We start from the raw sequence: 27,450 nt of genomic DNA, 5'->3' as shown, positions 1-27,450 counted from the left end.
TACTTCCTCTGAACGATGAGTGGAAGAGGGAAGGATAATGGGGTTGCACTTGGGGTGGCCAATCAGATTTCAGGAGTGGCCACCCTAGGCACCCCCCAATTTGGACATGTCCCTGTATTTAGTGCCAATATTTCGTTTGTGCCTTCTGGGCTACTGTAAAAAACATGGCGGTTCAACATGGCAGCCTCTATGGAAGGTGACCCGCTCCCTATAGATAAAAACAGCTCATTCTAAGGTAATAAAAACATAACAATCCTTATTTTCAGGTAATTATACACTACTAAAAACATACTTTGGAATATTATATTCCATTTCTGCCAACAGAAATTCCTAAATGTTACACACTGGACTTTTAATTTCTTCTTTTGAACAAGGTTTAATAATTACACAACACAACACTAACCTGTCCAGCCAGCATCTCATAGAGCAATACTCCAAAGGCCCACCAGTCCACAGATTTCCCATAAGGTTGGTAGGCTATGATCTGAAATATAAGAGACTCTGTTTTAAAGTTTCGATAGAGTCTTAAATCATTAAGGCAAAGCAAGGCAGTGTATACAAAGAATACTGGGAACACAAACTAAAATACCTGAAAGAATGTATTAAGAAATGTATTTAAAAGAGACAGAGAGGGAGGAGACACAATATTATTTAAATGTTGAGATAACAGAGTACATTTTCAGATAGTTCCACAGTGTTGCAGTCTGTTTTTTACATAAAAAGTGCCACAAATATTTGTGTAAAGAATGTAAAAAGATAGAGAGAGAACCCCAAAGCCAGCTGCCTGTCTCACCTCCGAACAGCTGGCCAATCACTGCATGAAGTGGGTCTACATGTTGGATTGTTAGTTTTAGAAAGTTACAGAAATGGCAGCCCATTAAAATGCAGCTCCAATGAGATCAAACTGATGTAGGACATTGAATCCTCCACATGCTTAAAGGATAGCTACCAATGGCAGTACTCAAGGTTCTGATAAATTGTGAACTTTAGAGGTGCTGGTATGTAGATTTTGTTTCCTGTGTCCTGTTTTTGTGCTAAGCTAAGCTAACCGACTGCTGGCTCCAGCTACATATATATTGTATAGATGATTTTGTGGTATTAATCTCCTCTAACTCTAAAGCAAATAAGTGTTTTTCCCAAAACGGTTAAACTACTGCTTTGAGGAATTGGGAGTGTATAGTGTATCACTGTGTGCTACATTACGCACGCTCTATAGCAGCTGTGCACTTCAGGATTCACTATAACATGTGAACATACGGCGGGCCAGATACAACGACCAGAGCGCCTGTGATGCCGGCCCACCCACCGTCACGCACACCGCACACACACTCTACCTCAGGAGCTATGTAGTCTGGTGTTCCACAGAAGGTCTTGGTAGTGACTCCATCAATCATATTTTCTTTACACATGCCAAAATCTGCTATCTTAATGTGACCCTCACAGTCCAGCATCACATTGTCCAGCTTCAGGTCTCTGCAGGAGAGAAAAACAACGTTAAAGGGAAAGGACACTCAATTTGATGACCCTACATGGAACATGAAGGCTCATCATCTCAACATTTTATTTTTTACTCTAATTTTTTCTCCTCCTCTGCAATCTCCCTTAATCATTTCACTAAACTGCGGGTTTGATAGGGAACGATGCTCTGCCTGATCCAAAGATGCAGAGCTACAGTTGATGACGTAGATGTTTGTGATGTCATTTGTGGGGGTGGATTCTCTGCATGATATTATATTAACAGCAGAAAGCAGCTAATTGTAGTTGAAGTCTAAAGGTTAAAACCTACTTGAAATTTCTTCAGTTGCTACTGGGGGTGAGTCAAGTACGTCATCCTGTCCAAATATTATAGATTAATGCGCATTATGTTCAGTCCTTGTGCACTATAGAAACAAAACAGGGACCCAATCGTAAAACATTGCTTGATAGTGCTACTAGTGGTGAAAAATTCCACAGAGTGCCTTTAATGAACAAAATTAAACAACTTGCTACTGCTGAGCTTTACAGTCTCTCTATTCAGATTGTGCTGAAATAAACCTGCAGCACTTCAATGATTAAGACACATTACCTGCTTTTCAATCTTGCGTCATAAAAGGTGTAAAAAAATTCTTGGGGTGCTCATTTTAAGTCAAGACCAAATCTACCAATATAATTGACCAAGAAAATACATCCTTTAATAACTAGAGAATCCTCAACAATAAATAATAAAGTTCCTGTGTGAGCCATCTCTGTGACAGGATGTCACTGAGAGAGTGGTAGAGAATAAAATAATTGCAAGAAAGATGGTTATTGCACTAAAATAATAATAATTACTTTATCTGAATATCTGACTTTTATTGGGATATATGATTTGGAGCAGCGGATATCATAAAAATACTCTTGGTCCAGATGATATTATATATGATGATACACATGGTTTGGTGGGAATCTTACCTGTAGATGATGCCCTTTAGATGTAAGAAGAACAGACCAATGGCTATCTCTGCAGCATAAAATCTACACACATACACACACACACACAAAGAGAAACGAAAACAGTAATTAGAAAGAGGCTGAGAGAAAGGACAGGAGGAAAACAGAGGGATCATTTGTGTGTGTATGTGTGTGTGAGAGTGTGTGTCTGCATAAAGGTCAATGCTGTCTCTTCAAGGCCAGAGAGCAGCTGATAAGATCAACAGGAGGAGTCTGGACACACTGACCACGCAGTCAACTATTGTTTGCGTGAGTGTGCACAATCAGTGTCTGTTTGGAAAAGTGAACCTAAAAGATGTCGAGAGCAGTGTTTTGGAGAGCAGCGTGGAATATGCAGGGCCTGTTCGGGGGCTCGTTGGATGTGTTATCTGTGGACAGGATGACGACCGGAGGGCCGTTGCTGCTGCTGCGAGAAGCTAACACAGCTTTAGATGCAAAATATTAAACACACAGGAAGACAAAAGAGACAAGTTCATGGCGTCCTCACCATCATCCACAGAGCAGAATATCCTGACTGTTGTCTAATAAATAAATTAGGCAGAGCAGAACACATTGATGGCCTTAGATAAACGAGGTCTTCACCCTATTCGACTTGCCCTTCAGCACTCTAAACCTTCTGCCAGAGGGAAGAAGCTCTAATTCCCTATAAAGCAGATGAAGGGCAAACTCCTCCACGGCTCTCGCTTTTCCCCCGACAGCCTGCTTGTCAAATATGTCAGCCCGCTGGTTTGACTTGACACCAGCGATCTTCGCCAGCCACCTTAATTATATTCTGCAGTTTTGGAGGTATCCTACCACACACTGAAAACTTGCTGCTGGATTACTCTCATTTCTTTGAAGTTCTTCAGAGCAGCAACGTGCATCGGGGCGAACAACATATTTCACCCCCGGGCTCGGTTGGGATTGCTCATCCATCACCTGAGCCCGTCAAACTGCTGATGGCTTATTCAGTATGATTTAAAAAAGCATTACCAAAGTGTGAAACACCTATAAGCGTGGGATTAAGATTTTGTGTTATGATGGCATAAGAATATATCTTAGCCTTTAGTCCACAAAAGCTGCTTTGCGTGTGTTTGTGTGTGTACTCACACAGCATGAGGCTCTTTGAACTTGCCGACCTGCTGAATCTGATACATGAGATCACCTCCGTTTATGTACTCCATGACAAAATACAAACGGTCCTGCGAAGAGATAGAGGGGCAGACAGAGAGAGACAGAGGTCAAAATGTATGTGTTCATAAATGTAGGTGAGAGATCACAGAGAAATGGGATGATAGCGAGAAAAAGAGATACTGTAGGAAGAAAGGGATTGTTCAGAGGTATACAGAGAGTGATGGGTCAAATGAGAGAAGATTAAAGGAGAGATATAGAAGAAAAATGGAAGGATAAAAAAAATAAGTCTGTGTGTCCAATCGGTCTGCAACTGAGGGGACACAGCAACTTCAATTTAAGAGCTAATTCTCCTCCATTATCTACAGAAATTGCCAATAAGGTACAGTATGTGAGGGAACATGGAGGGATTTGGTATGTGTTCATGTGTGTGTTTGGAGAAAATACTGTGGAATTGTGTTGTGTGTTGGGCCTTTAATGTGTGTCTGTGTGCTAGTCCTCCTTTCATGCACTGCCTGGTGAGTCTTATGAGCAGTTGTTTGTGTGCAATATGTGCTGATGACGTGATTAAAATGCATTTGTGTGTGCGCACTACACAACATTTGGTATGACTGTGTGTATGCATGCATGTTATAATTGCCTTTGTGTGTGTGTTTGTGTTATAACTGCCTGCTAAGTCCCATATGTACAAATCCTCTGGTCAGAGAATTATTGCAGAGGAGGATTAACACACTCGTTCTGGTTTGTGTGTGTGGATGTGTGTGTGTGTGTGTGTGGTGTGTGTGTGTGTGTGTGTGTGTGTGCGGGGGGTCAACTTTGTCTGGTCAGCCTTTAACCACAGCCTCAAATGGATTCCCAACACATTATGTTCATTAATCAATGAAAACATGTACAAATGAGTGTGTTTACTGTGAATGTAAATGACATGTACTCAGTGTAAAGCATAAGGCCAGTGAACTATATTTACTCCTCTGTTGACTCATCTTTAGTGTAAAATGGATTATACGTCACAAGATGAGCATGAATCAAATATGAATCCAGCCTGTGTATTCCAGCTGTGAGCTGGTGACAGCAGGCAGGGTGGCTGCTGTTAAGACCACAGCGCTCACCAGCAGTCCGGTTCTGCCCTTCAGCAGGACACCACACTGTGGCTCCCTTCATATCAAATATAATGTGAAGACCTGTAGGGGCCTAGGAAGGGTGTCAGTTCAGCTTGCAAAGAATGTAAAGTGGATAGTTATTTTGGTTTCTAGTCACTGTGGGTTTGTTTGTGTGCGTGTGTGGGTGGGTGTATGCAACCAACCAAGCTGTTTCACATTAAACAGAAGTTTTAATGGAAAAATGGGAACTAACAGCAAATAAAACACTTAAATAAAGTGAAAATTGAATGGACATTTGTAATTATCTGCTATATGCATCATTTTGTGAAACTGGGCCCAAATCTGTATTTCTAGTGATACTTTGAACAGTTTCTTACCTCATCATTCACTTTTACTTTATCTTACTTTTACTTTAGTATGACAGTGTTACATTTTGTGCATGTTTTGCTGTTGATGTTGAACTTACGTGTGTAAAAATCAGTAAGGAAGCCCCTTCAGAGAGATGTTTGTTATTTAGCCAGCCCTCATTGATATGAATGGGGTGGACGAATAGTTTCATATCTGTCCATTAAAGCTGGGGTAGGCAGCTTTTTTTGACATCACTGGTGAGCAGCTGGTTAGCTTAGCATAAAGACTGGAACCATTCAACAGTTAGCATGGCTCAAATGGTGTCAAAACAAATTTGGGTTTTTGCTGTTTCTTTTCTAAATCTGGTCATCACCATTCAAATTCTGGCCAGATATAACAAATTATTATGTGTCAGTTATGAGCTTTAGAGGGGTAGGTGGATTTTGTTGTGTTCTGATGGAACCATTTCTCCCTGTTTCCAGTGTTAATGCTAAGTTAAACTAACAGTTTGCTGACTGGAGCCTTATACATGGTCATGATATCAACTTACTCTTGGCAAGAGGTCAATTAACGTATTTTCCAAAATGACACACTATTATTTAAGTTGTGACAGTGTTGTTTTTTAAGATATGAAAGTATTTTATACGATATAATACACCTATTGTGAAAATACATTGGCCCACCTACCATGCTCTGGAAGGTGGAGTGCAGCTGTGTTAAGAACGGGGGCTTTCCAGACAACGCTAGCACTCTCTTCTCCACCATGGTGCATTCCACGTCATCATCCTGGATCACAACATCTTTCTTCAGGATCTTTACAGCGTACAGTTCCTCGGTCCCTTTACGCTCTGCCAGCATCACCTAGAGCGAGAAGAGAGGACAGAAAGGATAGATGTGAAACACAAGGAAGATAAATTCATCAATATTCAAAATGTTTACAGCACGCACCTCCTGTCATGCCTTTATACCAACCTCGGCAGAAAGAGGAGCGCAGGGAAGAAAAGGGAGAAAGAGGGACAGGGCAAAGAAGGGATGGAGGCAGAGAGATGTGAGAGGCAGGGAAGCAGGAGAGACAGAAGAGGTATTGCAAAGGGCAGGGACAAAGGAGCGATAAAGAAAGCTTCTCTGACTGTTTTGGGTTAGTCAGACAGTCAAAGTAAAAATAAAAAGACTAAGGACAAGAGGGAGAAAACTGATTCATCTTTCAAGATGTCATCTGAGGAGAGGGCAAATAGGACAAATGGGAAGAAAAAGACAGGACAGAAGGAAAGGAGTTGATAAAGTACTACAAATAGTGATTCCATGTTACTCTACACAAGGTAGATCCAGTAAAATAAATCTTGTTTTCAATTTGTGTCAGACTGCACAATATACATTTTGAGGTATGTCAAATCATCCCTTTATGCTACCCTCGTTTTTGAAAATGCAGCAAAATAAAAAGGCAAGTTTTGGCTGTAGTGCTGGCATTATTATTATTATTATTATTATTATTATTATCATTTTTAACTTTATTCATTCATTCATTTTATTACAGTCATTCCATGCATACTCTGAGTGGCTGGTTTGTGGACATTGGCCATAGCACAGGCCACGCTGTGAGAATTGACCGTTTGTCAAACCCCTTGACAAACAATGATTGTCCAATCATAGCTTTGCAACCATTAGTCTTTTATTTCTCTTATCTCAGCGTCCTCTTTAAAATATGATGATGGCACAATGTGGTCTAATGCTGAGTGGTATTTGTATCACTGTATTTCTTATTATAATTTGCATGATTGGGCCTTTACATAGATTTATAGTGGTTAATTCTACTGTCAGGAGTACATTACATATAAAAACACCCCCAGGCTCTGCTTAATATAGGGTTTTATATAATAATAATATTAATAGGCTACAATATAGGAAGGAATCAGAATGTAAACAGTTTTTCTAGTCCGAGCTGGGTCATAGTAAAAACAGCACTTAAAAATAAAAAAGATATGGCGACAACTTTAACAATGCTTCCTTTTCCAAATAAAATGTTATAAAATAGTTGTATAAATGCTATAAACTCACATAAAATAGGCGGGATAGATTTTCAGCCAACACACTGAGGTAAGCTAGGCTTGATTAGCTAGCTGGCTACAGTTAATAAGAAATAACCATGTACAGAATCGATGGTTGACAGACGGAATTGCTGCTTTTATTTGAAATCAAGGAACCATGGTTTCAAAAACAAGAATTTTGTGTGGTAAACATGCTGATGCATATGCATCACTGAATGTGATGTGTGAGCATGGACAGCTTGACGGACACAGCAACAATAACTAAAAGGCAACTGCAAAGATGGCCATCTTTGGGTGCCGAAGCTGAATGGTGCACACGTTTCACAACAACAAGGATTTCTGCCCAGAATCGCAGTTTATAGAGACCTAAAGTGCTTGCCTTTACTTCACTGAAGAGGAAGAAAAAGAATGAGCAGAGGTTGGATCAAAAGTTTACCATACAGAGCAGGCTTATTTAGCACTTCTGTAAGATTTTTCCATACTGTTCACCTTCTCTATGCCCTTCACAAACACTAGAGAGGAGAAAAAGTAGGAGAGAAAGAGTATGAAGAGAAAGAGAAAGGAAGGGACTGAGGGAGGAAGAGGGGATTATTTCACATTTCTTTTTCTTAAGGGCACACAGTGTGGGGGCGGATGGAGATAAAGGAAGGTGAATGGGTGAGGAGTGTGGGATTTAAAAAAGTGGGGGAAAGATTGAAGGAGGAAGTGAAGGGCAGGAGGATTGGAAGGACAGATGGAATGACATAAGATTGGCAGCAGTCAAGCAATCCAAAAATCCTATTTCTTTTAATTGTGAAGTCTGGAGGCACATCTACACACACACACACACACACACACACACACACACACACACACACACACACACACACACACACACACACACACACACACACACACACACACACACACAAATAAAAGAAACACACACTCACGCCACGGGTGGTGGTTTCGTATATATAATCTGTGGCTGCAGATTCCCGTGGAGGTCGACCAAACAGATGCCCAGAATGAAACCACTATGAGATGCCTCTGCGTTACTGTGTATATGTGTGTGTGTGTGTGTGTGTGTGTGTGTGTGTGTGTGTGTGTGTGCGTGCGTGTGTGCTCAGCAGTTTAAATGCCTTGTAGCCAAGGTCAGACTCATACTGCTTACAGTCTCTCTAACAAAGGAGTAAACGTTTCTGTCTCGTCTTCCTCTCTCAGGTCTTTTGTTTAGCGTATCCTGTTCTCCTCTCCTTTTTCATCACCATTTCTTCTCTCTTGTTTCTCGATTTCTCCCTTTCCTACTTTCCTCTTCCTTCCTCCTCTTTTGTCCTCATATCTTCTTTCCTGAAGAAGCCAGTAGCTGCTGCTGCTGCAAATAGCAGGCAAAATGTAGGTCAAGTCTCAGCTCGCAGGTCATCTCATAAAAGTTGAAGAAGGCTTGTGACCAGGTCACAAAAGTTCAGCTCTCTAGACTGAAATATGTGCGGAGGAAACCTTAATAAAGAGGAGCTTTAAAGCACTAGTTTTGGGAAATGCATTTATTCACTTTCTTGCAGAGAGTTAGACACTTAATGTTACATCCGTCTGTTCAGTATAAGGCTATAGCCATAAAATGTTTAGCTTAGCACAAAGACTGGAAACAATGTCACAAAAACGCTTTTGAGGTGCTTGAAGGTGTATTTTGTTACCTTTGGACAAAGCCATGCTAGCTGTTCCCCCCTATTTTTAGGTCCCAATGCTAAGCTAAGCTAGCTGACTGCTGGCTGTAACCTCATATTGAACGGAGGGACGGACATGACAGTGGTATAATATTGTCGTCTATCTCTCGCAAGAAAGCTAATAAGTGCTTCATAAAATGTTGAACTATTTCTTTACAGTTGATTTTGTAACTAGAGGCACTGTCTGAAAATAACACAACAATCAAGTATTACAAGCTAGTTTTCATACTAGGTTCAAAGAATAGACAGTATGTGCACAGCGAACCATTTTAACAGGCTGGATTCAACCATTTTAATAGTGTGCAACTTCATTTTTATTTTGAATTTAGATTAAAGCTCACAATGTCAAGCGTGCCATGTCTCTCTTTACTTTCATTGTGACAGTGAATTAATAGCAGAGACGTCCCTAAGGCTCTAGGCCTCAGAAGAACACAGGCAAATTGTCACAAACTGAGGAAAGTTATGTAACTTATGTAAATGATCAGCACAGATAGAGCTCTTTTCCACATGTTAGACTGCGTAGCCTTCCTCTTCCTATCATTCTAAAACTAATACAAGTACTTTAAACGTTTTATCTTAAAACAAGGCAGTGAACGGGCAAGAAGAATGTGGAAGAAAAACGGCTGAGCTTTACATTACATGGCTAGCGTGGTGTGTTTGTAGTTCCCGCGAGGCTAATTGAGTTTTGGGACCTCAACAAAGGATCTTTCATCACTTGTATTTCATATTCAAACCTTTTATTACATTTCTTATGTTGATTTGCATAAAACACAGGGTGAACCTAGTGACCCCAAACTCATGCAACTGCTCAAATGCTCATGTTAGGCTGAGTTTGATTGATTTATTGATGTGTTTAATATGCCATTCCTCTGGTGAAGCAAGCATTGTGTAGATGAAATGCCACAGGCTTAATCTCCACAGTGAGCTGACATATTTTACGTTTGCAAACGGAAACATGTGCTGTCAAATGCAGAGTGAGCAGAACTACTACCTGCTCACTTGTTATAAGCTGCTGTAGATGAATGTTAGCTTAATGGTGTGAAATTAAAAAAACGCATCACACTCATTATTCGTTCCAAAACCGCCACGAATAGAGCAAGAAAAGTGATCTCATATCTACTTATTTTTTTCCCCCCTAAGAGATTAGAAACTTTGCAGCTTTGCTGTTTATGCCTTATAAATATTCAGGCATGATAATGTGGAGAGGTTATTGGGTTTGGGATACTACAGGGAGTGCAGCACAGATGGACAAAGACATACAGGTGTATATGTGTGTGTGTGTGTGTGTGTGTGTGTGTGTGTGTGTGTGTGTGTGTGTGTGTGTGTGTGTGTGAGGGTGTAAATGTGTGTTTGCATAGAGGGCAGCCACAGTTCAAGAATATGAATTCCAATCTTCAGCATTAAAGTTTAGATATCTGTTGAAGTTGGATTGAAGCTGGAGTGTGTGTGTGTGTGTGTGTGTGTGTGTGTGTTGTGTGTTTGCAGAGACTCATCACATATGGTGGCAGTGTGACTCTATGTAAATACAAACTCTATAAAGTTGAAACAGAGAGAAAGGACACCATCTGGTCCAAAACACATTTTATGCAACGACAAGGACAAGATCAACACAAACGAAAGAAGACATTAAACCACAGGGTTTCATCCAAAATCCAAACGCCTCTGCAGACAAAAGGACAAAGCAACAACCAGAGTATTTTGGCATCATTACACACACTCCGTGGTCACATTTCACACATTATACCTTTTATCTTTTGTGTGTTACCTGATGCCTTTAGCTTCTAAATTACATGATCTGATCAAAGTTCAAGGTCATTTTGGTCACTGTGTTATTCATAAACTGCCTACTCTACTATGAATTGTGGCGTTTGTCAGCATCGGCAGTGCCCTTTTATCCAAGAAAGTTGTTCAGGGTCATTTGACAGAAAAGCAGTCCTCAGGATATTAACTGTCATATGTCGTAAATGATGCCACTGTGTTTTCTCTGCTGACCTTGCAGAGTGAATTTACCCAGGGAAAACTAATGAAACCACACTCCACTGCACTGCTATGTTGCATTACACTGGGCTATGTTGTATTACTCTAAACTGTCATATATCATACTGACTACATAGTTTGATCATATCCACAGCGTCAGCGTGTATTTCCTGTCCAGCCCCATGCAGAATCAGAATCCTATGCTGTGGCCTTCACTGTCACCAGATCTCGGCCCAATTAAACACCTACTCTATGGGAAATTTTTCAACTACATGTTGTATAGCGCTCTCCAGCACCATCAACAAAACACAAAATGAAAGAATATATTTTGGAAGAATGGTGGTCATCCCTCCAGAGACTTGTAGAATCAATGGGTGCATTGAAGCTGTTCTGGTGGTACGTGGTGGCCCAACTAGACACTTTATGCTTCCTTTACTTTTTGACCCGTCTATATTAGAAAAACCATATAGCATAACAGTAACATGACTAGCTGGTTCTGGCGTTGTGCAGGAAACTGATCTAATTAGCCTTCTCTGTAGCTGCCCCCTCCTTCTGGAACTCTCTCCCCAAACAAATCTGTGACTGCACCGACCTTCCAGCGTTCAAATCATTGACAAAAACTCACCTTTTTAAAATTGCTTTTAATGTTTAGCTTAGTCCGATGTGTTTTTAGTGTTTTTACTATTTTATGTTGTTTTTGCTGCTTTTATGTTGTCTTTATGTAAAGTGTCTTTGAGTATCCAGAAAAGCGCTTATAAATAAAATGTATTATTATTATCATTATTATTATTATTATTAATTAGTGCCACTAGGTAATGCATTCGGTCAGAGAGGTTAGGCTTTAAGCAGCGAGACTTGGCTTTAATTCACGTAACACAGATATGAAAACATGAAAACACATTAACATATGGTAATTAATGCAACTACATACATGTGTGTTTCTGCATGCATGCTTGTGGTGTGTGTGTATAGAGACATGACAGGTTGAGGCATGCACCTGCCTGTGTCTGCCCATGAGATGTGTGAGTGTGTTATAATCACACTGTAAGCATGTCCACAGAGAAATGTAAGCAACAATGTTCTGATGCAGATGTCCACAGACACTAAGGCAGCTCTGAAGGCACCAGCCTCCCACACAAAAACTCAGGAACCATTAAATTGACACACACACACACACACACACACACACACACACACACACACACACACACACACACACACACACACACACACACACAAACACACATACACACACACGTCATCACATGAACGCCTGTTGTGCATGTGGTAACGTGTGTGTATCTGCGTACATACAATAGGCCAAAATGAGGAATGTGTGTGTCTCTGTATGTTCCAACACCAGCTGCGTGTGTGTGTGTGTGTGTGTGTGTGTGTGTCTACATTTTGTGTGCATACAGAAGGTGTGCACTCATGCATATCTGTGCATGTTTCTGTGTGTCTCCATGCGTGTGTGTGTCGGGTATTCCAGTAATGATCGACCCTCGACTCTCTCCACATTGACGCATCAGTGTTGCTTTAAATGCCTGTTACCATGGAAACAGGCTGCCGGCATACAGGTCTGGTACACAGACAATGGTCTCTCTCTCTCTCTTTCTCTCTCTCTCTCTACCCCTGCTGCTCTACCAGTCGTTTACCCAATTTTCTCTCTCGCCACATCTTCCCATTCTTTCTGTTTCTTGCCTTGATTTTCATTCATTCATGTCAGTCTTCCCTCTCGAAGGCCTCCCCCTTCTCGCTCCCTCCCCTTCTTTTCATTCAGTCTGACGTTTTTACCTCTCTCTCAATTCATTCATGTCAACCTTGCCGCCATGCTCTCACATCTCTGTCTCCCTCTCCTTTCATCTCTCTCTCCACTTGTCACGTCATCCTCTTCGTCTCTCTTTCCCTTCATCCATCTCTGTCTACCTGTGCTTCATCTCCTTTAATTCCTTCTGTCTCTAGCTTCGCTTTCTGTCCGTCTTTTCTTTCCTCTAAGCTACGTGTGTGGATACAGAGCTGTGATGCTCGAACACACACAAATGCTCACAGACATATTCATCACAGCACACAACTAGAACCAATATACTTGTTTTAACTTTGTCTTTGCATACGCATGATGGCTACCACACATGTAATACGTTCCCTGGGAGCATTGGGTGTGTGCATCCTTAAAAATGAGTGTTATATCTACAATTAAGCCGATGAACAGTTGGGGCAGTATGTCAGGATGTGAAGTAAGGTCAGCAGCATACACTTAAAAAACGACAGCAAGCTTCGAAGACAAACTAACATAGTGTGTCGCCATTGCTGGGTTGTTGTTTTTTTGCTGTTATCTTAAAGCAAGACTGTAGCTTTTGAAAGACGTCTATGCAAATATACAGTAATACAATAAAATATGCACCTGTGGCAAATACATAGTAGAAGACGGGACAGACATACAAACGCCATGGCCTCACCTTGCCAAAGCTGCCCTTGCCCAGCACCATCAGGAAGTTGAAGTCAGACAGCTTCATGCGATCTTGGTTGCCATTGGAGTCGAACCGTGATGCAGCGTTGGCCGACTTGCCTTCTGAGTTCTTGCCTGGACCAATCTTAGCCCTCTAGATGAGAGGAAGAGAAAAAAAGAGACTACAATAGACACACCTTCCAACATTCAAAGAAACCACAGGCTGTAAGTGGACTAATAGAGGTTAAGTTGGCCCATAACTCTAATATAACTAGGCGTAATAAAATTAAATAAAAAAATTGGCCAGCTGATGATTGCGGGGCCTTTCAACAGTATTTGTTGAGGTAAGTAAAAGATGTACTACTGACTTTTCTTAATCACATTTTTCCCATTGGTCCTGGGATTGAAACCAGCCACCGAGGTACTATTTGTAGCATTTACTTGTTAATAAAAACTAATATTTTCACTAATTTGAAACACTATCTAGTATCATAAACTCAAGCTTTCAGATATTTCCATAATAGCAGATGTGAGGAAAAAGCCAGTTAGTTATATCAGTTAAACATTCATCTCTTTAGAATGTCCCCTAAACGTTTAGAGGCACTTTCTCAAAATTTTAATAACACAGAGAAAACATTTTTGGAAGTGGAAATGATAAATATGTTTAAAAGATAAGTTTTTAGCCTTTTGTTCCTTCTATGCCATTTATTCTGTGCAGGCACTTTACACTCCACTTCACACTTTCCATTACTAATATGGCCTCCCTGTGAGTCTGCCACTCTGTTCAATCATGACTGTTGTCACTTCTTTGTTTCTGTCCTTCAACCAATCTCTCCCACTCACTCAGAAAGTTTGTAGCCTCTCTCTTTTCTCTAAAATTCATTCCTACTTCATCTTTATACATTTTACCTGTGTCTCTGACTCTCCATTTGTTCATGCCTGTCACCACTTCCCTGTCTCTCTTCTCTATTCACTCTGTTTCATTTCTAGCTCTCTCAGTTCATTCGGCTCTGCCCTTGACCTCGTCCTGTCTGTCATAAGACACAATTATATTCTTAAAATCTAATCTAATGACAATCTTATTCTCCACTTTGTTAAGCCATGCTTCAATTTAAAAATCATTCTTAAGACATTAACAAAATGCCTGCACTCTCACAGGTGCAGGATGAGTACATCTTATCCTATCTTATTTCAAATTGCTGATCCACACTGAAGCTATCTGCACTTCTTCTGTCCTGTGCAATAATTTCTCCATTGCCTTGTCTTGAAAATTGTGAAGCATCCAAGTACTCTGCCGCTCCCTCCACTGTTTGTTGAGTGTTGTGTGTTCGTGCATGTGTGCGAGTGGTGCAACCCATACGGTTCTCGACTCATCAATGGATAAAAGGCTCTATCTGTCTCCATCTGTTCTGACACACACACACACACACACACACACACACACACACACACACACACACACACACACACACACACACACACACACACACACACACACACACACACACACACACACACACACACACACACACACACACACACACACACAGGAGCAGTCGAGGTATTTGTGAGCAGCAGAGCATGCTGAAGGCAACACTCTTAAAGCCTTCAGAGACTAATGCTGCTCTCTCTGCTGCCTGTCTCTCTGTCTACAGCCATGTGTCCAAGTCCAGAATCAGATACATGGACACTGACTTAAGGTGGTTTTTGCTTTTGTGGATAATAAGTATTTTATGCAAACCAATCATCCGTCTCATCCCAGTTACAGTCCTGATGCAGCCTCTGTAGCAACTAGAACAGACAGCTTAACTATTTAAAAACTATTTCTAGCAACATTTAGCCCTTTTTACTGACACAACTACTGCTTCTGATTATATAGTTAGCATCCAAGATATCAGTGCACCTCCATGACACATAATGCATAACATTTAGTTTGCTCCAACCCATAGACATTTAGCTAATTCCTACAGTATTTTTTAATAAGAAAAGTTGGTGGTCAAGTTTGGTAATTATAGTAGAAACATGTTGTGTATCTCTTAATTCCAATAAATCTCCCACTGTCTTTACATCTGTCTCTCTCTCTCTCTCTTTCTCTCTCTCTCTAAAGACAACAGTCCACCATCCTTTTTAACAACCCCACCCCCCCGCCACACACACACTCACGCACGCACGCACGCACGCACGCACGCACGCCGCACGCACGCACGCACACTTCCATTCGACTTAGATCCCTGTAAGTGTAGAAAGAGAAGTGAGATAGAAACAGGGACAGGCACAAGAAGGACAGAGAAGGGAGGAGGAGGAAATGGAGAAACAAAAAGAGTGAGAATGAAAAAAAATAGAAGTTAAGGAGGAGTGAGGGAGGGAGAAGAAAAAAAAAATTGATGGAGAAATAGTGACAGTGAAAATGTGTGTAGTATGTATCATTTAGTTTCCTGTGTTTGGATGTGCTTTGGATCAGAACTCCATGCTAATGAAGCTTGATTAAAGCATTCAATTAAAACTACTCTGCTCCTCAACTTTCTCTGAATAACGTTTTGAGTTTGACTGTGTGTGTGTGTGTGTGTTCATACGACATACATTATTTATTACTGTGACTGTTGTGTGATTCTGGATCGGGTGAATGGAGGCATGCAGGTCATGTTACCAAAGTGAAATCTTCCTCTGTCTGTCTTTGTGTCTTTCTTTTTCTGCCATCTCTCTGACGGCCTCAGCCTTGAAGATTCCTACATTCTTGTGTGTTTGTGTGTGTGTGTGATAGCTGGCCCCCCGAGATTGTGTCTCAGTGAATGTCTGAGGACCGTGACCTTGAGGAGATGGAGGGAAAGAAAAACAGATAAAGAGAGAGAAACACACAGGGGGGCACTGAAGGTGAAAGAGGACAAAACAGATAAGTGAAGGAGAGAAAGGGAAGCAAAATGAAAAAAGGGGGGGTAGACCGAAGAGAAGACTACTATACTTCCCCATAAAGCCAACATCCAGGCTCTTAACTAACAATGAAAATAATGTTATTTCATAGCAATCATCTCAAACTACAATTTGTTTCAACTGATTTCACCATTGAACAAGTAACCACAATATCCCACTACCTTAAAAAATGCAATTTTGAGAGTTGTTAAGTGAGAAACTCGACAAAAAAAACCTTGTGTAAAACCTATATTTTGTTTCACCTACCAATGGAGATTTAGAGGTCCTTCCAGACTTTGCGCTAAGCTAAGCTAAGCAAACTGCCTGTTGGCAGTCCTCTAACCACAACTGAAGCTGAGCTAAGGGACGGTGAGAAAACAAAGGTATTATTGCCCCAAATGGCTCCACTTAACTCTGTGATCAACACATTTCAGAATGACTCTGATGTTTTGTGGCCTAATGTCAGCAAGACAGAAGGAGAAGCGGAAAAGAGAAAAAAAAAAGTGGAAAGGCACAGAGCAGGGTTATCCTCTCCACTGCCAAATGTGTTAATGAGTGGGCCTACTGGTCAGCCACACACACACACACACACACACACACACGTCTGGACCTGCAGTGTGCCAGACCGGATGGTACTACAAGTGTGCCTGCCAACTGCTAACAGCTCTCCCAGAGAGGCCCTCACTCAGACACACAGACGCACAGTGTATACACACACACACACACACACACACACACACACACACACACACACACACACACACACACACACACACACACACACACACACACACACACACACACACACACACACACACACACACACACCTCAAATTTCTGCCGTAGCTCCTCGTTGCCCTCCTCCCCTTCCGGAGCAACAGGAACATTGAAGTACTCGCCTTCTTCCTGGGAGAGCAGCTTAAACCTGAAGAGAGAGAATATTTCCAGTCAAATCAATTCCCAATTAGTTTATACAATTTAAGTGTTTAACTGCTGCCATTAGCTGAAGCTGCTGACAGTTAGCGCACCGATTTAAAGTCCCAAAGAATAATCGGCTGATTATTTAGTAATTCACTCTCCTTCATGGTGATCTAGCAAAGCCTGACAGAGATGGGCCCAAAACGCAGTGGAGATGCTTATCATTTAACAAAATCAATGAATATAATTTTTCTTATTGGCCTCATTACAAATGATGCCGCAACCTCACAGCATCACCACCATATTCATAGTAAATAACATTGTGACGGTGTGTGTGTTTATGCTTTAGTGACACAGATATCGGTGTTTTACTTTTACGCAGTTGATCCTGTTTCATTCCGATTTCATCTTCTCAGAAAATGTGGCTCCTGCTGGTTGAGCAAGATTCCTGTTGTATTCTTTTCAGTGACTTGATTGCTGTGCTACCAACACACAACAACAGTTTGAAATAGATTTATGCGGCTGCTGTTGACAATTTACCAACCTGAGAAGGAGCTTAAGATCCTGAAGCAATCAGACATTTTGACTTGAGTGTTCATGTATGTTACTAGCTGCACAACACACACTGTAACTAACATGAATCCTTTAAATACGTTCATGCACCAAAGGGCTGTGTCTCACTTGACACCAGCAGTTTGGGCCTTTGTTGAAACTTAGAGGAAAGCATCCAGTAATTTATATTTGTCTTTGTATCAGATCTGTACCTCAAGAGGTTATAGTTCATATCCCTAACTTATTGTAGTTAAAATATTATCAATATTATTAGAATTTTTTAGCAATTAGTGTTTTTAGGTGATAAAACTGGCACATTCTCTGAACAAATTTTGAACAGAGGGCACCTGTGCAACATTTTTCCATCTTAGGGCTCTATTTTTATAATTTACTCGACAGCCTCGCCTGGGTCACTTGGATATAGGCGGGATCTGAAAGTATACGTTATACATACAAGTGGGTTTGTCAGAGGCCAATCACATTCATGACATTAAACAGCTCTCTCCACCATTAAACACTGATAGTTTAGGAATCCTGTGTTTTCCCTAGATTGTGTGCAGGGTAGCATTAATGAATATAACAGCTCAAATATACTTCAAAGAGCAGTAAGTTTATAATCTATTGTTAAGGTAAACATATTGATTATAGCCACTTTACAGATGATTGTAAATCTTGGTTCGGAAGCCTTTGCACTGTGGAAACATCTAAAAGGAATGAAAGGTGATCAAACACTGCAAACAGATTGCAGTTCTTCTTTTAGACAGTTGATTTTTCAGCCAACAATTCAACCTTCAGCTGGCTGTTTAGATGAATGACTTGTAATAAATACTGAGCCCTATTACTGATCTCAGTTTGCTTACTACATAAATTAACATTATATGAAATTAACAACAGAACTAAAGTACGCTGTCAGTCCAGGACATTTTTGTGAAGCTGGATAGCCATTTTCACATGTCAGTAAAGTAAGATTATGTCACAAGTTCAACTCTTTTACATTATTTCCTCCCATAGAGGGCCATAACATACAAAAAGGAAGGAGTTCAGCTTTAAACCTCAGCAGTCATGTTCATGTCACTCTCACTCTGTTCCTCCTCCTGGCTGCTGGTGCCAGCGCCAGCAGGTGTGAGGCTTTGGAGGTGCACATAGAAAACACACACACATACACAGGTTCTCTCTGCTCTGAATATCAGCCTTTTAATGGCATCTCTCTCGCACCTCCACCATTCTACCTCAAAGCTGGCATCTCATTAAAAACCCTGACAGAGCAGCGTCAGCAAAAAGAGAGGAAGATAGAGAGATACAGAGACTGAGCTAGAGAGAGGGAGGGAGAGGGAGGGTGGTGGAGAGATAAAGAAGAAGAGATAAAGAGACAGGGTAGAGATTCTTTGGCACAGAGTATCACCAGAATAAAAAAGAGAAGCTCCAACTAAAGTATTTCTCCAACAGTGCAGTAATGAACAAGGTCACCTTCACTCTCCCTCCTCCTCTACCTGTGCTGTTTCTCTGCCTCACGTCTCTCCACCCCCTCCTTCCATTCATCCATACATCCATCCATCCATCCCTCCTTTCATCTCACCATCCATCAACTCCTAGCTTCTGGAGCTCCGAGATGCCGAAGGACAGCGATCCCATGAAGTCATTGCGGCTAGTCAGGTCCCAGTCCCACACCTCCACTGACAGACGGCGGTCCTTATCGTACTCCTTCAGGTGGCTGTGAGTGAAACAAGGACAGTCAACAGTTGGATGTTGGCTGACAGTGATGCCTGTGGATGTTATTTTCATAGTTTGAACATTTCCTTTTAAGTTTTTAACTTTTAAGCCACATGACAGCATTCTTGGATTAATCATTTCCAAATATAAGAGACATAGCCTCCCATCTAGCCTGTGTTACATTCAGGGTGCATTCAGACCCCATATTTGAAGCAGTTTATTAAAACTCTGTTATAGGAAAGGTGCAAAAAAAGCCTTTCAAACTGAACATCTGCACCCTGCAAATCTTCTTCCAAGCAAACCGTGATGCAGCTTATTAAGAATGTAATTGGAGCCAACTGCAGGAAACAAGCCCAAAAGGAAGGTTTCCTGAATAGAAGGAGCCAGATGTTTTTATCTGAGCGCCAGCGGTTACACATGTGGAAAGCCGAGCATAATGTGATCCTCTTAAAAACACTGTACTGAACGAGAGAGAGATGAAAGAGAAGAAACGCAGATAAAATGGGCAAAGACTTAACAAAATGGAAGAGGTAAAGAGGAAGACAGACAGAAAGATAAATAACACAAGAGACCACCAAACATGGTGTATTGAAGTCTTACAATTTAAAGGTCTCATTCCAGACGGGGTTGAGGTTGCACTTTATGGTCTTGGTCTTCTGTTTACTCTCGCTGCGGGGATCTGGGATCAGTTTAAGCTTCACGTAGGGGTCTGATAGACCATTGGGGTCCATAGGGACCAGATTTCTGCCCTCTTTGACTGTCGGGGGAGGAGGAAAGAAAGAGGAGAATGAGATGGGAAAAGAGAGGGAGAAGATGAAACAAAAAAGAGAGAGATGAAGTCAATTTGATTTCAAATAAGCATCAGCAACAATGACAATCTGAAATTGAAATTGATTTTTTCTAGCAAACCAAATCATGACTAACTGTCCATTAGGAAAAATAAAAGACACAATATTATAAATCTATAACATTTAACTGGTATCCATTTTGTGAGACAAACAGAGACACACTGGAATACAGTACAGAGAGAATCATGAATTGGTTTACCTTAAAATATTATGTAATATTAATCACTTAAGTAAATCAAACTAAATGAACAATAATGTAACACATTTCTTTACATTTACTGTACATATTTTAACAACAATTTGGTTACTTTATCAATCATCACCTTTTTAGTTTTATTTACTTAAATGGGAACGGCAATGGGAAGGGAACACCACTTGCTGCATTTCCAAACTTCCTACTTTGAACCTCATGGACAACAACAACTATTGGAGAAGCTGGTATGGACTCTCTGCTCCACTTTGTGAGACATTTTCACGCTTGTATTCACACTCCGCACTAGGTAAGTATATTCAAACACACCTTCATTATACTTGGCCACATGACCTGGAGCAATTGTGCCATTAAATGAGGGTCTTAGGATTTTATGCAGAACCTGGCAGTAACTTATCAACAGCTTCATTCATTTGAACCCATATTAGGTTGGCAGCTTAATTTCAAGTCTTGTGTGTGTATGAGTGTGACCTGAATTCGGGGAGAACTTTCCTGTCAGTAATCTACTTAACAACAAAACTCTCCCCTGACACCAACAAATTTAATTAGGCGTGGTAAACTTGAGGCAATGGAAAACACACACACAAACACACACCAGGACCCTAGAGTTGTATCGGAGGTTAAAGTCTTGAGGTTGCTAGATCTGTCTGTAATGACCATGTAGACAGACGAAGGTTGCCAGTTCCAACACTAATCCTTCTTTTGTGGCCGTCTGTTATTGGGCTGTAATTGTATTCCAGTGGCGTAAAATCCCCCACGACTGGAGTGTGTGAATGTGTGTGTGTGTGTGTGTGTTTGTGCACAATTATTGTTGCTGGTCAAGTTGTGAGGTCACATCCAATTACCACAAGCAGGGTTGGTGCTGCTGTGTCTTAGGCAACTCGCTAGGGAAGCACTCAAGAACATAAATGCACACACACACAAGAACCTTTCCCACCCTTCATACAAACACCCACACCCACACCCACACACACACACACACAGCACAAAGTACTTAGCTGATGTAGCTCAATAATTGTGTTCTGTGGAAAATGACAAGCATAAAAATGGCGAAGGTAGTTGTGTTGGGGCAAACAGTCACATCAAACGGGAGGGCAACGCTGCAAAACTCCTGACCAGGAGTTAGATTCATGAGCCAGTGTTGTTCATAGAAGAGACCAACTCACTGGTTCAAGTTGGTGCCTCTCAGCTTCACACACCTGCTCTGGCTTCTCCTCGCCAGAGAGATGACATTACTTATTTATCACCTTCAAATCTGATCTGATCCTGCCCATGATCCAAATATCCATTTACAAATGCAGGAACCTATAAAAAAACTTCTCTCGGCATCTCAATTTACTAAGTAAAAATGTGGTTCCCACTTATAGTTTATTTTCCTGTGCTAAAGAAAGGTGCAGTGACGAACCAATCAAGACTTATAAACATGAAGCCATATGGACTGACATGTTACTGATTCACTGGACCATTTTAAACTCTTGTTACTAGAGGTCCTCATTGAGACCTGACCCTGGACCTGAGCTGGGCTGTGTCCACACTTTTTTCAGTGTAATCAGTCTAATTGTGTGGTGCCAGCGTCTCAATGGGTCCAATACCCAATCTGCTGGCCGTGTTGGTTTGTTCCATCTCTAATTGGGTCTGTATGGCCGACAGAAATTCGAAACCAGTCTAATCGTCCTACGATGGTCTGTTCCAGATATCAAATTTTTTCCTTTCTAGGGTCCCTTTGAGGTTCATTTCAGACCAGACCTTGCATCATTAGTACAGCACAAACACGGTGTGAGGTGGGGTGAGTAAAAAAAGGTAATTAGGGTGGCAAGTTATACTGCACCTAAATGTTTAGTGTATCTTTCCTGATAGTCTGACAGGCAAAATGAAGAAATATTTAGATTTGAGTATTAGATGAGACTGCAAGTGGACTTCATTTTACAGATTACAAACAGGGGCTGCTTGAGATAGAGAAGGGAGGAGACAACATGTTGTGTACAGCAAATGATGGGGGAATGGTGATGAATTATGAAAATCACACCTGTCACATAATAGGTCCTTCTAGTATTATCACCACAAATGAAGCTCACCTGAGTTCACCTGAAAACAAGACTTTTCAGGCTGTCCCTTACATGATGTGAACACATGGGTAAAACAACTGTTCCTCAGTGGCTACTGAAAAAAAAACTAAAGCACACTTTTAGAACAAAAGTCAAAACGCTTTTTTACAATTAAGAACTGAGACGCAAAGCTCTCACAGCTGCGGGGAACATGCCACATCTTTCTTCAAACCATGACTGAAAGGAGAGCTTCCCAGCAAGCTCGCAGCATGAGAGAACCTCAAGAAGTCAGAGAACTTAGGTTTTCATGCTGTTAAGGCGCTATGCTACGCTAAGCTGCAAGAGGTTAACCACAGCATAGACCCAATGGCCAGCATTAAACCCTCAGCGGAGCAGGTCAATAAATATTAGATGATGCCTGTTAAAGTGACCATCAAATGCTGGTTGAGGGGAGCCATAAAGAGGGTAGCATGCCAAATAGTCTCATAGGACACTTACAGTAAATAGAGGAGGGTGTGTGTGTGTGTGTGTGTGTGTGTGTGTGAGTAGATCTGCTTGTGCATGCCCAGGTGTGTAACGTGCTTGTGACTATGTATGCATGTGTGAAATTCTTGCTTGTGCACAGTTTGTGCAAATTGCAAAGAGCACGTATGGGCCCTTGTACAGATGTGTGTGTGTGTGTGTGTGTGTGTGTGTGTGTGAGAGAGAGAGAGAGAGAGAGAGCGAGGGAGAGAGATAACGTGTGTATTTGAGTCTACAGGGAGGGCAAGTGGAGATAAGAGTGCAGAAACAGCAGAATACTGTATGTGGACATCAGCGTGGGTGTTGGCAGTGCACCTTTTCCCATGTGAACTTGCCTCATCGGAGTCTTAGTAGGTTTCTTATGTTCTGTCCAACCGCCGCTTGCTGGAATGTGTGCTGGAAAATTCGTTTATCCAGATAATTTCATCCTGGCGATGTTGAAACGGTACTGACAGCCATGCCGAGCACATTTACATGTTCAGTTTGTCTGGTCCACTGCGTACGAGTGTGACGCCAAGAGGCCTGATAAAGAGTCTACATCTACTCCTGTAGAACAACCACAGAATGAGTTTAATGGGTCTTAATAGACAAATGTTGACTTCATTTCAGCTACTATATTCCTACATGTGTTGCCAACACCAGAGAGACCATTTGTTCTGACTTTTAACTCTTCCCTCTTAGATTCACACCTACATACAATATGCATTCTGTTAACACAATAACTTATCGAAGGCACTAAGATATAACAGGTGTTGTCTGTCTGTCTCCAATTTTCAATCGTCTGAAAGAGATTCTGCTGTGTCCATTCTGTTATGGACATTTTGGGTAAACAAGAGTCTCAATAATCTCTTATTGCTTGGTTTGGCTGGCATTTAATGCATTTAAGTGAAACTATTGACATTCTATTGAAGATTTTCTTATTGCTATTTGCTACTGATGAAGTGTCTATTATATGTAAATGAGCTCGCCATATACTCAACAAAACTCCAATTTAGCCGCTATGTGTAAATACCTGAATGTATGTACAAATGTGCTGTGTTTAGATGCCTATCTTGTGTTAATATAGTATACGTATAAGATTATGTACAGACTGTGGCAACAAATTGTGGCACAAATTTCTAGGAAAGGACAATAAAGAATCTATCTATCTATATCACTCCCATTTTATTGCCCAGTTATCCTGCCTTTTGAAACATTTGTGCCCTCTAATGTAGCCGTACAAGCTTGTTCTTTTATACTCCAGCTATTAGGCAGTACCAAACAAAGGGGTCACCTTTAAAGGCCCCAATCCCAGGTCTGCATTTTCCCTTCTGGAGCGTCCTTGAGCTAGATGCTGATCCTCCATCTCCATGGGCCCTGTTCTCCCACTGACCCAGAGCTCTGATCTCACAGTGAAGGGGTGGGAGGTGACTTACTAAAAAGTGATCAATAGTGTCACTTTACACCCATGCTTTGATCAAATCCACAACTAGTCCACAGCACAGATGCATCTGTCAGTGTAGCAGCCATTTCCAGCAGCTCCTGCTATGTTAAGCTGTAGAATAATTCCTAGTGGGTCTTCAATTCATTCTCTGTGGTGGTGTTTTTTTTCTCCACCTCACTGCAATAGAGGGAGCAAGCTACTGATGGCTCCACACTGACCCCTGTGGACAGAAATGAGCACTACACCTCTTATTGCCTCATATTATTGCCTTTAAACTATGGATTTTATCACAGCTGGCTGAAAACAGGAGTGTAACACAACATCACAGTATTTTCTGCACAGAAGATTTAGTGTGCAAGTAGTAAAAAAAACATTTGTATCTGTAAAGTACCAACTACAGCTTAAAGATGAATGTAATGGAATAAAAAGTATTGACCTCTGAAATGTAATGGAGTAGATGTATAAAGTAGCATAAAATGGAAGTCCCCTTAATGTGTGTATTACTTAAGTTAAAATATACTTACATTACATTCCACCACAGACCAGTCTATATAACATAATACCATTAACTGTTCATTTTCCGGTTTCCAGTTTCTACAATTCAGCTGTATTTTATTCTATTCTGTTCTATTATGTAGCACTTGTGAGGTTTGGCCTTTGTTGCTGTTGTAGCAGTCTCTGTGTGATAAGTCTGCTCGCTTATCATTTCCCACAGTAAATCCCAGCTAATGATCAGTCTACGAGCGTGGGAACCAGGAAGAGAGAGCAAGAGAGCAAGAAAGAAAAAGAAGAAAGAAAGCCAGTAAAAGACCACAAAGGGAAAATACTTTTACATGGAGAAATGGCTACATCCATTGCACGTATTGTCTCTTTTTAATAAGCTCTCATAATTATTTTACTGGTTTTTAGTGGAGACATTTTCCACTGAGGAACACATCTTGTATATTGATTATATGCAATCAATATATGTGTAATACCAAAGGAAACAATGATTTCTGACTTTCACAGCAAAACTGAAAAATCGTATTTTCTTTCAACATCGTATTTTCAAAATTTCTATTAAGCTACATTTAATTAGTAATTACTAAGTAGCACGGGCAAAAATAAATCAACTAAATTTGACCTTTTAAGTCTCAAAAGTGGCGGTACAACACAGACTGTATGATGATGCATTCATGTGCTCATTGGAAACGCCCTACAAGTTTGTAAGCTTAAGATTTATGGCACATTAAACTGTTATCCATCCATCCATCCATCCATCCATCCATCCATTTCCTGGGTCAACCTATATTATCTACTTGTGTATAAATTGTTGCACAGCTGAGGTTGGAGCAGATTTGCTAATCCACCCAGCAATAGTCAAATAAAGTCAGCTCTCCTTTTTTAATGCTGTGGGTTAGCAAACTGGATTGATTCCACATTACACAGGATTAGAGTGAAATCTGATTTCAACCTAAAGTCAGATGTTTTCAGTTTGAGGCACAGCTGTAATTGAGTTGACAAAGTAAAGGTAATGCAAACCTCTGCTGCTACCTGCAGGTAAGACAAGGCACTGCGAGAGAACTGCTCTCCAGTACATTTATTTATAAGTTAAATAAAAGATGAGGCAAGTCGGGAAACTCTCTCCAGGAAAGAGGTGTGCCTACACTTAACCTATCCCATGAGACTTGAGCAATTAAGTCAGTAGAGATTAATGTCACTGGTAGAAAGCATACTGATGATATTACCCTAAGCAATGGACCCAGATTAAAACTGACAACCCCAAATAATAAAAATAAATTCAATTTTGAAACTAGTTTTCACCAGAAAAAGTCTCCCTGGCCTCAGGCGCCAACGTTAAAGAGATCACAATCAGTCTGAGAGCAGTTGTGGATAACACTGCTTCATATTCACAATCCAGGAAACAATCCAACATTATCACTCATAATATATGCTGTGTATGTTGTTTGATGTATTTTGTTCTGCAGATGCCTGGACAACCATGTATAAAGATGCTTCCAGAAACATTCACACTCACAGTATCCTCAATACACCAGAACACAAAAACTCTCACCCTCCAATTCTAACTCTCACAATCACGTTTGCTCTCAGGTTATAACCCACAGATGCCGACCACTTTTGGCTAAGAGCGACTAGGCAACAAGTCCTACTCTGGGGCTGTGGAAAGGCATTCTGGGAAACATTATGCCTTGAACATTATCCTCCACAAGATTTAACTGAAAGTCTAAAACCAGACGGCTGGAAATCAATGAAGTAGACTGAGGGAACATAAGTACAATGAAATTAAATACATTCCTCTCAAACCAAACAAACAACCATTTCACTTCCCACGTTGCTCTAATCACTAATTTTCTGTAAGAGAGCAACTTCAAAGGCTCCGGATATTTGTCTCAGCTGGTGATTAGTTTCCTACATTACTACTACAGCAAGAGTCACTGGATGTATTCATCTTTTATTAGTTTTCTTTTACCGGTGAAAACAATGTATTCCATCAGGTTTTATGTACCTTAGTCCATGTGCTTATGATCTGTGTGTTGTATGTTCTATCTGGTTGCCAGACAAATTTTCCCATAGAGGCGATAAAGTTAAAGTTGAAGTAGAAGTTATCAATCAGTGTAAGAATATCCTGACAGCAGCTGCCCGCTGGTCTTTACTTAAATACCATTTACTGTACCACATTTTATAGCTAGAAATTGGTACATAATATAAACATGATGGCAACTGAGATGGATTTTGAAAAAGAGAAAAAGAGGACAAATCCTGAGCTGTGATCCTGCACTGTAACAGCTCTTACCCAGTGGTAACACTGTAAGGAAGGCCAGTCATACACTAACTGTGTTAGTGACAATGAGACTAATAGCTGTTTGTTTGGCTCAGTGATGCCTCTTCTCAGTCATCACCCCGACAGCAAAACACAAATGCTTCAGTGGGTGAATGTGTGTGACACACTGTGTAAATGGATCTGACTCCTGCTTTTTTTCTCTCGCTGGCTGGACACACAGTGAAGTATCACCTCATTCGGTCTTGAGAAACCATGGAAATAATCTCATTTACAGATAAATATATCTTACAGTTCATACTTGTTTCATTTCGACAGCCAGATGGTTGACAAAATG

General features: G+C 40.9%; 1 protein-coding gene across 2 annotated transcripts in view; it reads right to left on the bottom strand.

The window, feature by feature from the left end:
• LOC127356201 (protein kinase C beta type) overlaps positions 1–27,450 on the bottom strand; it is a 97,080-nt gene that overhangs the window by 27,904 nt on the left and 41,726 nt on the right. For both annotated transcript variants that reach the window (XM_051387758.1, XM_051387757.1), the window contains exons 6-14: positions 19,886–20,042; positions 19,152–19,286; positions 16,934–17,030; positions 13,209–13,352; positions 5,715–5,888; positions 3,559–3,650; positions 2,431–2,493; positions 1,335–1,473; positions 404–484 (exon numbers count right to left, since the gene is read on the bottom strand). In XM_051387758.1, coding sequence (XP_051243718.1) covers positions 404–484; positions 1,335–1,473; positions 2,431–2,493; positions 3,559–3,650; positions 5,715–5,888; positions 13,209–13,352; positions 16,934–17,030; positions 19,152–19,286; positions 19,886–20,042 — 1,082 coding nt within the window. The remainder of the gene's footprint in view (positions 1–403; positions 485–1,334; positions 1,474–2,430; positions 2,494–3,558; positions 3,651–5,714; positions 5,889–13,208; positions 13,353–16,933; positions 17,031–19,151; positions 19,287–19,885; positions 20,043–27,450) is intronic.

Source organism: Dicentrarchus labrax, unplaced genomic scaffold (genome assembly GCF_905237075.1).
Source record: "Dicentrarchus labrax unplaced genomic scaffold, dlabrax2021, whole genome shotgun sequence".
Classification (NCBI taxonomy): Eukaryota; Metazoa; Chordata; class Actinopteri; family Moronidae; genus Dicentrarchus; species Dicentrarchus labrax.
Note: the sequence above shows the minus strand (reverse complement) of the source record. Positions and strands in the feature narration are given on the sequence as shown.